The sequence below is a fragment of the Balaenoptera ricei genome, chromosome 1 (genome assembly GCF_028023285.1).
Source record: "Balaenoptera ricei isolate mBalRic1 chromosome 1, mBalRic1.hap2, whole genome shotgun sequence".
NCBI classification, from domain to species: domain Eukaryota; kingdom Metazoa; phylum Chordata; class Mammalia; order Artiodactyla; family Balaenopteridae; genus Balaenoptera; species Balaenoptera ricei.
The window spans coordinates 43,247,081-43,260,423 of record NC_082639.1 but is presented as its reverse complement, the minus strand read 5'-3'; the positions used below and the strand labels follow the sequence as shown (position 1 = coordinate 43,260,423).

Genomic DNA, 13,343 nt, shown 5'->3' with positions numbered 1-13,343 from the left:
TAAATACGTTTCAAAAATTTTATAACTGTTTTAGCTTGCAAAATCATCAGCATTATTATTTTAAAATTATCTACCAAACCCTCAAATGACTTGAGAGAGTAAATTTGGCAATGCTGAAGCTGCTCAGATACACCTTTCCAAGCAAAATAAAATACAGCATAAAAAACTTGTAACATTACTTACAGATAAAGTACAAACTAGCAAAAACAAAAAACAAAAAGCCCATACACTTAAAAATTAGCAATAACTGCTATACTGGAATAAATGCTGAGAAGAAAAATGGCCAGTAAAACAAAGCAAAATACCTAATTTTCTTCCCACATCCTTCCTGCCAATTCCATGGTCATGAGTCAACATTCAAAAAAGCAAACTCATAAAAAACAAAAACACCTACTACATGACCCCCCCAACAAAGCACTGTTTGACCATGTTGTTTTGGCAATTAGCCAAAGCTTTTCTTTTTCACATACTAGTGGGTCAGGCTACTGACCGTATCTTTTTTAAAATTAAAAGTCTTGGGTTAAGTCATTCCAGGATCTTAAATAAGCTCTGAGCTGCTTACTAGAGGGGATGCAAAAAAATATATTCTTCCCCTTCCCAACCTCAGATTACTGCCTGTCATTCAGCTTTCACAGCATTTTTTAAAAAACATCTTTACTGGAGTATAATTGCTTTACAATGGTGTGTTAGTTTCTGCTGTATAACAAAGTGAATCAGCTATACGTATACATATATCCCCATATCCCCTCCCTCTTGCATCTCCCTCCCACCCTCCCTATCCCACCCCTCTAGGTGGACACAAAGCACCGAACTGATCTCCCTGTGCTATGCAGGTTCTTCCCACTAGCTATCTATTTTACATTAGGTAGTGTATATATGTCAATGCTACTCTCTCACTTTGTCCCAGCTTACCCTTCCCCCTCCCCATGTCCTCAAGTCCATTCTCTATGTCTGCATCTTTATTCCTGCCCTGCCACGAGGTTCACCAGGACTTTTTTTTTTTAAGATTCCATACATATGTGTTAGCATACGGTATATGTTTTTCTCTTTCTGACTTACTTCACTCTGTATGACAGACTCTAGGTCCATCCACCTCACTACAAATAACTCAATTTTGTTTCTTTTTATGGCTGAGTAATATTCCATTGTATACATGTGCCACAACTTCTTTATCCATTCATCTGTTGATGGACACTTAGGTTGCTTCCATGCCCTGGCTATTGCAAATAGTGCTGCAGTGAACATTGTGGTACATGTGTCTTTTTGAATTATGGTTTTCTCAGGGTATATGCCCAGTAGTGGGATTGCTGGGTCATATGGTAGTTCTATTTTTAGTTTTTTAAGGAACCTCCACAATGTTCTCCATAGTGGCTAGATCAATTTACATTCCCACCAACAGTGCAAGAGGGTTCCCTTTTCTCCACATATTCTCCAGCACTTATTGTTTGTAGATTGCTTGATGATGGCCATTCTGACCGGTGTGAGATGAGGTGACACCTCGCTGTGGTTTTGATTTACATTTCTCTAATGATTAGTGATGTTGAGCATCCTTTCATGTGTTTGTTGGCAATCTGTATATCTTCTTTGGAGAAATGTCTATTTAGGTCTTCAGCCCATTTTTGGATTGGGTTGTTTGTTTTTTTGATATTGAGCTGCATGAGCTGCCTGTATATTTTGGAGATTAATCCTCTGTTAGTTGCTTCATTTGCAAATATTTTCTTCCATTCTGAGGGTTGTCTTTTCGTCTTGTTTATGGTTTCCTTTGCTGTGCAAAAGCTTTTAAGTTTCATTAGGTCCCATTTGTTTATATTTCTTTTTATTTCCATTTCTCTAGGAGGTGGGTCAAAGCTTCACAGCATTTTGAAAAGCAAAAACTCTCACTGTTATCAAGGGTCCACCAAAAACGGAAGTTTTAGAAAGTTTTATGCAAATCTGCTCTACATATAATGATGGAAAAAATCACATTAAACACATGAATTCTTAAACTGAATGTTTTAATAGTTCAAGTTTTGAAATAACTGCAGAATTCTCATACTCATTCATAATACTTGTTGAAAATTTGATTACGAAATGTTTTCACAAACGAAACCTAATATATTCCTCTAACAAAACTGGATCTCTCTACATAGGAAAATATAACAAACTGAAAATGAAACACCCAAGGGAAGTTAAATGATAAGCTAGTCAGGCCAACAGACAATCAGTACTAAATGGCTTATTTCTCACACAAAACAGCCAAACAAAATAGAATAAATACAACAACACTGAATTGGAAAGAAGAGATTCTGTAACTGGTTTGGCATTTATCCCTTAAAAATCATATATGCTGAAGCAGTTTTTGTATATCTAATTTTAGCTGCCAGTGAACATCAAACAGAAGGAAACAGGTTGTTTCTGCTAAGGCTGCTAAAAGTGCAGTACAAAATTACCCTGATTTATCCTGATTACCCTAATTGTTGTCAGAAATCTATCAAAATGGTCTAAAATATGATTAGAATATATGCCCGACAGGACAGGACTCTTTTTGTTCTCTACTGTATCCCCCAGGCTAGTGTTTTGTTTGTAGTAAATGCTCAATAAAATTTTTGTAAATGAATGAAGAAATTCTGAAATGTACCTACCTGTTAGGATTTAAACATAAAAAAACAAAGAAGTTCTTGCAGATTATAAACCAGAGTGCTCAGGAAAAAAATCATAAATAACATTTAATTATTCTTAATGATTTATTATATTACAAGTATGGATGCTGAAAATTTTTAAGGCTAATTGAAAGTTTTTAAGAAAAGAGAAATTGAACAGGAGGAAAGACACTGTACCACCCAGGCAGTACAAGAAGCAACACCAGCTGAACAACTGAAACAAACTTCTAGAAACTCATTCTCTCCCGCCAAGTCTCATGAGCACAGTTTTATACATACTACTCTGGACTTAGAATTCAGTGTTACAGTAATGATTTATCCACTGGTGTTTTTTATGACTATGACAACATTGTGCTGGATGCTTTGGACATGCCAAGATGAAGCAGATACAGATCGCACCCTAAGAGTTTCAAACGTGTAGTAGGAGATAAAAATCTGTCTACAAATAACGGTTCAAGCATGGTAGATTAAGTGTTATGAGAAAGATACTAAGAGATTCAAAGAAGAAAGTTAAGGGGATGAAAAAAGCTTCACAGAGGTAGCATTTTAGACTGTAGGATTCTGACAGAGATGGGGAGGGCAAAAATTATTAACAGTAGTAGGCAAGGGCAGGAAACATCATAATCAGATGGGATTTTTGAACTCTAACCAAGTGACTAGAGAAATGAGGGCAGGGTTAAGGAAACTAACAAGGGATGCTGAGGTACCCAAGAATTAGGAACAGCAGGAAGCCTTCACCACTCCCAAGCCTGAAGGAACAAGGAGTGAAACAATGTAAATCCAAGTAGGCTCAAAGGACACTCTAGTTGTAGCCACTGTTACAAATGCATGGAAGCAGAGAAAGAACAAGAGGAATAAATACCCCAAAGGTTCTCTCTTTTCTTCCTTCTATCTTCCATCCTCTCATTGGCTAAACCCTACCAGAAGCCAGAGGATAAAGAACTCCAGATGACACAGGCTGTAAAGGTCAGCCTCCTGAAGCAGGGAGTAGAGAGGGGCAGAGAATGAATCTGCAGGAAAATGGAGAATAACCAGAAAAGCCCATCTTCCCAGACTCAGGAACCAGTATATAAGCACAAAGAGAGACTGGAAAGCACAAGGAATCCAAATAAGGAATGACATTCTCTTGGAGAAGTATGTAAGATGCTATTTTTCAGATCTGGGTACTGAATCTGAAAGGAAACCAAAATTAGTGCCTGAACCGGAAAAATTACTGGGACTTGGAGAGTGAGGTGAGCAGTGAATGAATAGCAGCGTCAGAGTAGCACTCCAGTTCTCTCTAGAGCTAATAAAAGAGGAAGAATCATAGGCTGTAGTCCTAGTTATTCTAATCTCTAACTGTGTGACCTTGGCCAAGTCACTTGGCTTCTCTGAAACTGTTTTCTCCATTATAAAAATAGGTAGAAGCCGAATTAAAACTTTAAGATCCCTTCCAGTTCTAAGATTCTGTGAAGCCAGTATATCCAGGTAAATAACCATATTCACCAGGTGAGTAAATACCTCACCATACTGGAAAAACCTGGGGTCCACTTACTCACTTTCGAAAAAAATTAATTTCATTTAAATAAAGACAATAAGAACTTACAGGTTCTAACTGCAGCCAGGTCCTCCACCGTAGGACAAAAAATGTTAAAACACAAGCAAAAATTTAGTGTAACCTTGAAACTGAATGAGGAAGACTAATGCAACCAGATTTAAAAACATGCTCTGGAATGCAGAGAATGCAAAGAAACAACCAAGTAAGCCGAATAACTTGGTTGAAGTGGCACATTTCAGAAAAAACAAAATTAGCTGCTCAAGTCAATATAGCAAAGAAGCAAAGTTCTTAAAGGTGTTTCCAGAAATAAATGAACTCCAGTGTGGAAAGGGCTACAAGTATCTCCCCCGTCCCACAACACACACAGAGCAACCATTACCTTTCCTTCGTAACACAAATATTCATTGAACATCTGTTATGTGCCAGGTACTATCAATGCCTTCAAAGGACATCTTTAAGAGCAATACAGATAATAGCAATTATAATTAATCATTACCTAATCTTCTGGAATGAGATCAGATTTCACCCCTTCTAAGCAGTCTCCCTGACTTCTCTAGCCAGCAACATGCTTTTTCCTATGATACTAACTACTACAGAACCAATTTGTGCTGGTACTGCTACTAGTATTCTTTCAACTATATCAGAGGTCATGTAGGTTGGGGGAGGAGGAGTTTGCCTGGAAATCTGCTCACCATTTGTAACATTATTTCTAAACATTTTCTCCAGTCCGGTCTCTCAGGTGTGACAGCAACCAGGGAGCTTGGTGACTTAGCAAGCATTTCTAACTCACAGGGATAAACCCAGCTCCAGTACAGTGAGCCAAAGGTTGCACACTTAGGACATGATTAAGCCACATATTCTGATCATTTTAACGAGGATCCACTAAGCACCCACAATGTGCCAAGCACTGGACTAGGGGCAAAGGGCCTAGGAATAAAGGAGGTTAGAGTCTAATCCAAGAATCAGGTCTGTGCACAGAAATTTACAGAAGTATGAACAAAGTGCTGTAGTAGCACATGAAGGGCAACAGTAATTCTAACTTGCTCTGCCTGAAGGAAGGAAGACATCAAAGAAAAAGTAACATGCAAACTGTATGTCAAAGGAAGAAGTGGAGATTTATCACTTGATTGAATTCTAAGCAATTATAATTCTAATCAAGAGAGAAAGGCTGTGACTGGACCAAGAGCTATGAGAGGCTATGCCACGTTCCAAATGGTTAACAGCTCACAATGCTAGAGTAGATGCCTTGGGTAGGCCGCCTGCAGCTGAGTCCACACTCAAGAGCGATAAATTAGGACCAGGTTGTGAAGGGCCTTAAAGAACATTCCCAGCATCTGGGCTTTGGCAAGGGGGAGCCAAAACAGACTTTTAAGCACAGCAGTGACTCAGTGGGATCTGACTATGGATAAAGAGTATGGGAAGAGGGGGTCTAGAGACAGGGAGACTAGTTAGGTTTTGCAAAAGTCTAGGTGAGATGATGAGGGCCTGAATTAAAGCATTATCAGGTGGAAAAAAGAGGCCAAATCCAAGAGACATTACTAAGGCAAATTTAACAGGACCTGGTGACCGGACACGGAAAATAAGGGAGATGGAAAATGGCTTTAAATGACTAATTGCCTGTGTATGGTGGAACTACGATTAATTAAAATACTTCAGGAGAAGTACTTGGCTTAAACACATTTTCAGCCTAAGCACTATTCTTTCAAACATAATATTTGTTTAAGCCTTTACTGGAAAATCTTCCTAAATATAATTTTAGGCCAAGTACATTATAGTACGCATAAAAACTGTCTTTTTCTATAGAATCCCCATAAACATCAGTTCTTACTCAACACTATAAAGTTTAGATACTGATAGAACTCAATATATCCTAGGGAACATCTTAGAATTTCCTTTTTAGAATAAAAGCCTGATATCCTTTTTCTCAAGCAATAGACTGCAAACTATGCAACTGCCTGATTCTCCAATCAGCAGAATATGGTTGTATCACAATGCTCTTTACTGGCTGAACCAAACTTATCAACTGGGGATGGTTCAGTGGTTAGATTATTACTGAATTCAATCTTTCCACACTAAAGGGGGAAAAAAAAAACCAACTAGGACTTTGGAAACATCAAAATGGATGTGACCAGCAGTCACTGCAGCCTAATATTTACTGAAGGGCACTTCAAGTAAAATGTCATCTCTGTCAAAACCAAACTCAGAACACTTTGAAAACAGATCCAGCTTCTCTGTTATCTTTCTAATTTCCCATTTAAGTTCTCCAGACTAAAAGTCTGATTTTTAGTGGTTTTTATCTTCCCTGGGCTAGGAAAGGTAAAAGGTATTTTAATTTAAGTTGCTGGCGTACACAAAAAGTGAAAAAAATTTTTTTAAAATTTTAAGTAAATGAGAGATGTTAACACTATTCATTAAAGAGCTTTATCACAAACTCAGTTCAATAAAGGCAATGTTCTGAGAGATGACTCACAGTGGATGAGAATTTCCAACTTAAAGTTCACTACAAAAACTCTTAAAACTGCAACTACTATTTTAAGATCTCTCCCACCTTCTCCACTCAAAACTAGGAGAAATAATTACTTGATTTGTTTTTGATTTCCTGAACACAGATAAAAGTAAACGGTTTAATCAACAAGCAAAGCCAAATGTTAACTTCAAATTAGCAAAAAGAAGTTTTCTTGATCAATACATCTCTCGCTCTTTCATAACAAAAATACTTGTTAAGTGTAGTAGGAATGCGGCGAAAAATGCATGATTCAAACATACTTCCTGGTCTATTGCTTATATTCAACTTTCCATAACCAAGCTTACTGAGAACCTAAACCTTTCCCTGCAGTTTTTACGAGAACCCCCTACAACTATTCCAAAGTTTTCACTATCTTTGCACAAGCTACCCAAAAGGCATAAAACCACCTCCCTCGCCCCCTCCACACTCACACTCGCAAATAATAGCATCCATAATTATTACACACAAAAATACTGGGCCAGACAAGAACACAGAGCCAAAACTGAAACAACAGAAAATGTTTGGCCCGCAACTGGAAATTCTATTAATGGGCAACTGGTCAAAATTAGGCTTTCACATTAAGAGAAAGTTTAACTCTTGCGTTTAGTATCTTGAGACAGCTTTCGAAAGGAAAACAGAGTTCCACGAAAATGAATCGAAAAAGGGGAAGCGACTCTCTCCAGACTGGTTTGGTGGCTAATGACCGCTCAGTGGTACAGAATTAGGCCCCTAGCCTCTGCCTCCAACCATCCCGGCGGAGGAAGTGAGGAGAGTCCCAGAGAAGAGAGGGCTCGGGCGGCCACGTCGTCCTACTCACCCCAGGGGGCGGCGGGAAGGAGGCAGGGAGAGAACGACATTCGCGCCCACGGCCCGGGCAAGCAGCAGGGTCCCTGGGGACTCAGGGGTGGGAGCCGGCCCCTCTCCCAGACCCTCCGGGTCTACTCACTCCGCAAGCAGCCGTCAAGAAAGCCATTCGCCAAGGCCCCCGCCCTCTGTGCCTCCAGGGGAGGGAGCCGAGGGCTGCTTCCGGGCACCCCCTCTTCTCCTCCCTCCGCCGGATCACCGGGCTGATGCGCAGTCGGTCAGGTCAGCTACAGCCGGTCCCCCGGGACAGCCCCTCGCCCCCCTACTCCTGCTCCTGCCCCGCCCAGGCCTAGGGGCCGCCCCGATTGGCTGGCCCTGCCACCTCCTGGCAAAGAGACCCCTGGCGATTGGCCATGGGTCACCTGCTGAAAAGGAGGTGAGTGGCCGACGATTGGCGGTTAGGCCAATTTTGGGGTGGAGAGGCGGGAGGGACCGGCCGCAGCGGGCGAGCATCCGGAGAGCCCGGCTACCCCGCCGCCTCCTCGCTGAGCCTACGGCTCATCTCGGGGCCTGGGCCTGCTCCCGCGCCCGGACCTGTGCGGGACACGCGGCCGCCCCGGCACGCCAATGCAGCCCGCAGGAAAGGAAGCTCGTGGCTCGAGGGAGCTCAGCTAGGCTTCGAGGCTTCGGGGCTTCGGCCCCGGAGATTCCCATAGGGTGGCGACTGGGGAAGGACCCGGTCACGGACGTAAACGTGCTACACCTACACCCACCCGCTGCTAGCTCGACATCCAATATATTGGCAGCTGTGGAGCCAAGTTTCATCTGGATAACTGCTTTTGCTTACGTCCGAAAAGTTGTGTGTGTCACGAGGCGGGGGAGGGCGTGAGGGGAGGAGGAGATACTATATCAGTAAACAAAAGCAGGGGTGCCTGTTTTATTTTATTAATCCAGGGAAACACTGGGCTTGCTGTTGTGCCACAGCTCCATAAGGAATATAGGTGGCTTGTGAAGATGCTTCAGGAATCCAAATGGCATAACTTCAAATTAGATGGAAAGTTCGGACTTAGAGGACCTCAGCAGAGAACCATCCAAAATGCAGGAAATCACAGACGTAAATAAATGACTGACTTACTGACCTGGAGGACAATTAACTTCTGCTTTTACTATTTTTTCCTTATGGTTATTTATATACCTGTAATTCTACTAAACTAAGCATCTAATTTTTGTAGCTCTACTGGTAGCCCCTACAACTAGCACATTGTACACTGCACAAAAGGCTCAATAGATGCTTGCTGCACTGTGTTAAAGATCCATTAAGTTTGTTTTATGCAATTTTTTTCAAAACGTCCAATGCCAAATGCACTCTCTTTTTCCCGCACCCCCTTCCTCAAAAGCCGGGTCCTCTTCCAGTCCTCCCTGTATCAGTAAATGAAAACCACTACCATCCACTCGATATGCGAGCCATAAACCTGGCAGTCCTTGACACTTTCCTCATTCCACATTCAATCCATCACCACGTTCTGCCATTTTTACCTCCTGAATACAATCTCAGTTCTACCTCTCTCCATCACCACCACTCAATTACAGGTCCCAGCCTCTTGCAACAATCTCCTTAGTAAAGTATTCCTGCTTCTTAAAGCTCCTGCAATTCATCCTCAACACTATGGCCACAGTAGTCAGTTTCCAAAACCTAAATCATTACTCCCATCTCGCCCCGCCCCGCCCCATCCCGCCCCATTAAAGAACTTCAACTGCTTTCCATTGTGCTTAGGATACAACTCAGCATTCAGCAATGGTGGGCAAGGTTTAGCCCTACCTGCCCCTCACCCCATCTTAACACCTTCCACTTCCTCATTTTCTGCACTCCACACAATGGCCTTTTTCATGTTTCTTCAATTTGCCTTGGACCTTCTAACCTCAGGGCCTTGGCACATGGCCCCTGTGGTTACTTTTGTCTATTACACTGTCCCCATGAAGCTAATCCCTCACTTTCTTTTTCTTTTAATATTTATTTATTTGGTTGTGCCGGGTCTTAGTTGCGGCAGGTGGGTTCCTTAGTTGCGGCATGCGAACTCTTCCTTGCGGCATGTGGGATCTAGTTCCCTGAACAGGGATCAAACCCGGGCCCTAGGCATTGGGAGCTCGGAGTCTTAACCACTACACCACCAGGGAAATCCCAATCCCCACCCTTAACTTAATTTACTTCTACTCATCATCATTTCCTCCCTGCCTATGTGAATTCTTCCTATTTTATGCTCTCATAGCCCATGCAACCCTCCTTTATAAAACTTATTACAGCCCCAGTAAGTCCCCTACATATGAACGAGTTCCATTCTGAGAACGTTTGCAAGTCCAATTTGTTCGTAAGTCCAACAAAGTTGGCCTAGGTACCCAAATAACACAATCAGCTATATAGTACTGTACTGTAATAGGTTTATAATATTTTTCACACAAATAATACATAAAAAACAAACATAAAAAATAAAAAAAACATTTTTAATCTTACAGTACAGTAACTTGAAAAGTACAGTAGTACAGTACAACAGCTGGCATACAAGGGCTGGCATTGAGTGAACAGGCAAGAAGAGTTACTGACTGGAGGAGGGAGAGGAGCTGGGAGATGGTAGAGCTGAAGGATCTTCAGCAATAGGAGACAGAGGGTAAACTGCGATTTCACTCACGACTGATGTTGATGGAATACACGTTCGCATCTTTGAAAGTTTGCAACTTGAAGGTTTTCTATCTATCTGCATACTTTAATGTTTTATGTTCACCACTAGACTGTAAGAGGTAAAGAGGCAAGGATCTATCTGATTTTGTTCATCAAAGCCTCAATTTAGCCAAATGCCTGGCACATATTAGGTGCTCAATAATGGATTTCCTATGGTAACAGAGTCTGAAAATAAACATCAATTCTATGATAAGCATCAATTAAACTATAAGCAGTGATGGAGAAAAATACATTAATTTTGCCAGATGGACAAGGTCAATGTCTAAGAACCTCCACTAATACCCTTTACATTTTTCCTTTAATATCTGCTTTTCTAGCGGTTAATTTTGTGCCAGAGCAGCTCAGAGGGCTTAATTCAATATTGGCTGATCAAACAGTTCTCCAGGCCAAGGGGCAAAAAAGTCTATATATTGTACTAATTGACCCTGTAAGAGACATAATACTAATTTATGTAATTCCTGCTTACCAGTTCTTTCATGTGATTTTCATGTGTTCTTTCTCACTCCACAACAAGACAGAAAGACCCATAGGGTAATCAAGGACTTTGTATTTAACAATACACACCGGGACTTCCCTGGTGGCGCAGTGGTTAAGAATCTGCCCGCCAATGCAGGCAACACGGGTTCGATCCCTGGTCCGGGAAGATCCCACATGCTGTGGAGCAACTGAGCCCCCTGCACCACAACTACTGAACCTGCGCTCTACAGCCCACGAGCCACACAATTACTGAGCTCACGTGCCGCAACTACTGCAGCCCGCATGCCTAGAGCCTGTGCTCCGCAGCAAAGTAAAGCCACCGCAATGAGAAGCCCGCACACCGCAACAAAGAGTAGACCCCGCTCGCCGCAGCTAGAGAAAGCCCGCACACAGCAACGAAGACCCAATGCAGCCAAAAAATAAATAAATTTATTTTTAAAAAAACACAGTACATACCAAAGTATCAGATTTTTTTTTAAAGTGTCCTCCACATCTTCCATCATCATCATCATCATCATCATCATCAATCATCACAGGTCAGTAGCTTCAAAATCTAAGGCACTATCATTTTTGACAGTGTAGTGTAAATAGTTAAGTCCTAGTAAAAATTTAGTGGAACCAGTTATAATTAGGGTTTCTTTTGATAGATTTAAGTGTTAAGACTGGTATGGCAATAGAGAATATGACTTATGACAGTCTCCTAATAATATAGCTACAGTCCAGAGTCTACCTTTTCACGGTTTCATATTAGAGATAACTGTGTTACAGACATATAATTCTCATTTTCCTAATCCTAGTGTAAAGTTAGTGTGCACAAAAGATGTAGCATTTAAAATGAAAAGTAATTAAACAATACAAGGCAACATACCCATTTTATCCCAAGAAACTATAGGACTTCTAAGCAAATTTGTGTTGAAAAAAACTCAAATTTATGTTTAAAAACACTCAAGTGTTATTTTTTTTAAAATTTTATTTATTTATTTATTTATGGCTGTGTTGGGTCTTCGTTTCTGTGCGAGGGCTTTCTCTAGTTGCGGCAAGTGGGGGCCACTCTTCATCGCGGTGCGCGGGCCTCTCACTATTGCGGCCTCTCTTGTTGTGGAGCACAGGCTCCAGATGCACAGGCTCAGCAATTGTGGCTCACGGGCCTAGTCGCTCTGCGGCATGTGGGATCTTCCCAGACCAGGGCTCGAACCCGTGTTCCCTGCATTGGCAGGCAGATTCTCAACCACTGCGCCACCAGGGAAGCCCCCACTCAAGTGTTTTTAAAGAAATCTACAAGTTGTTTTAGAAGAAAATTAAGTGACCAATGCCTTAAAGTCATATATGACAACTGATTTCCAACCCATGTATCAAAGTGGTCTTCAATACTTATCTTCAAACTACATAACTAAAGCTACTAAGCGATTAAATTAAATTGATACTTAATTTTTTTTGTTGTTCAAGAGAAGAATGGAATATAGTGATTAAGAAGTATAAAAAACATCATTGGGGACTTCCCTGGTGGCGCAGTGGTTAGGAATCCTCATGCCAATGCAGGGGACACGGGTTCGAGCCCTGGTCCGGGAAGATCCCACATGCTGTGGAGCAACTAAGCCCGTGCTCTACAACTACTGAGCCTGTGCTCTAGAGCCCGCATGCCATAAATACAGAGCCCACATGCCACAACTACTGAAGCCCACATGCCTAGAGCCCGTGCTCTGCAACAAGAGAAGCCACCTCAATGAGAAGCCCGCACACCGCCATGAAGAGTAGTCTCCACTCACCGTGTGCAGCAACGAAGACACAACACAGCCAAAAATAAAATAAAATAAATAAATTTATTTAAAAAAATTATCATGTTGTATACTTTAAACTTATACAGTGATCTATGTCAAATTATCCTCAATAAACCTGGAGGAAAAGATTGAAAAACAAATACAAAACAAGAAAAACTTTAAAAAAAAAACACACACACCTCCAAATTTCCCTCTTGCTGCATCTCACAAAAAAATGTATAAAACACAATCTAAGAAAAATCAAAACACTAAGGTTCAGGGTGAGGGGGGATCTTTAAAAATGACAGGAAATCTATTGACTAAAAAATAGGCCAACTTTACCTATAGCTATTAAGATGAAAAGAACATTTTAACTATACAGAATTTATGTACTACTTTCAAAAATATTATTTCTGCTAGAGAGTCCAGTAATGTTTACCTATAAATCACATTCTACTCTGATGTCATTTTAGAGATAGATGACAAATACTTTTGATTACAATAGAAGAAAAGAAGAAGCAAAAGTAGGGGAAAAAAACTCATAGTTTCCCTAGGAATTTGCCTAGCAACTTAGGCCAAATGATTAGAGCAGACAACATTAAAAGACAACTCTTGGAAGCAGGATATGTAGCTCCACTATTTTGTCTGACCAGTACCCAGAAGTCTCAAAATTAAAGTCAGCCAATAAGTTTTCACATAGAAAATTTAGCCAGATGGAATAAATATACCATTTGGCATACAGTAGAAGCAGTCCCTAACTTGTGATCAGGACCACCATGTTCCAGAAGTTTCTGTATAAATTACTTGCAATTCTCAATGCATTATGAAACAAACAAACAAACAAAATATTTGGTTCAAGGTTAGGAATGAATACCCTCTACGCAACCCC

The 13,343-nt window shown here is 41.0% G+C and overlaps 1 protein-coding gene across 4 annotated transcripts in view; it reads right to left on the bottom strand.

Annotated features, from left to right (window-relative positions):
* Positions 1–13,343, bottom strand: part of OSBPL9 (oxysterol binding protein like 9) — a 180,640-nt gene that overhangs the window by 56,606 nt on the left and 110,691 nt on the right. The window contains exon 1 of one of the 4 annotated variants that reach the window (XM_059922328.1): positions 7,629–7,795. The exons of 2 other annotated variants lie outside the window; for them this stretch is intronic. In XM_059922328.1, the coding sequence (XP_059778311.1) occupies positions 7,629–7,655 (27 nt within the window). In that variant the 5' untranslated portion in view covers positions 7,656–7,795. Of the gene's footprint in view, positions 1–7,499; positions 7,580–7,628; positions 7,796–13,343 lie in introns of those variants that run through there. One more of the 4 variants, XM_059922329.1, reaches the window with a different exon arrangement.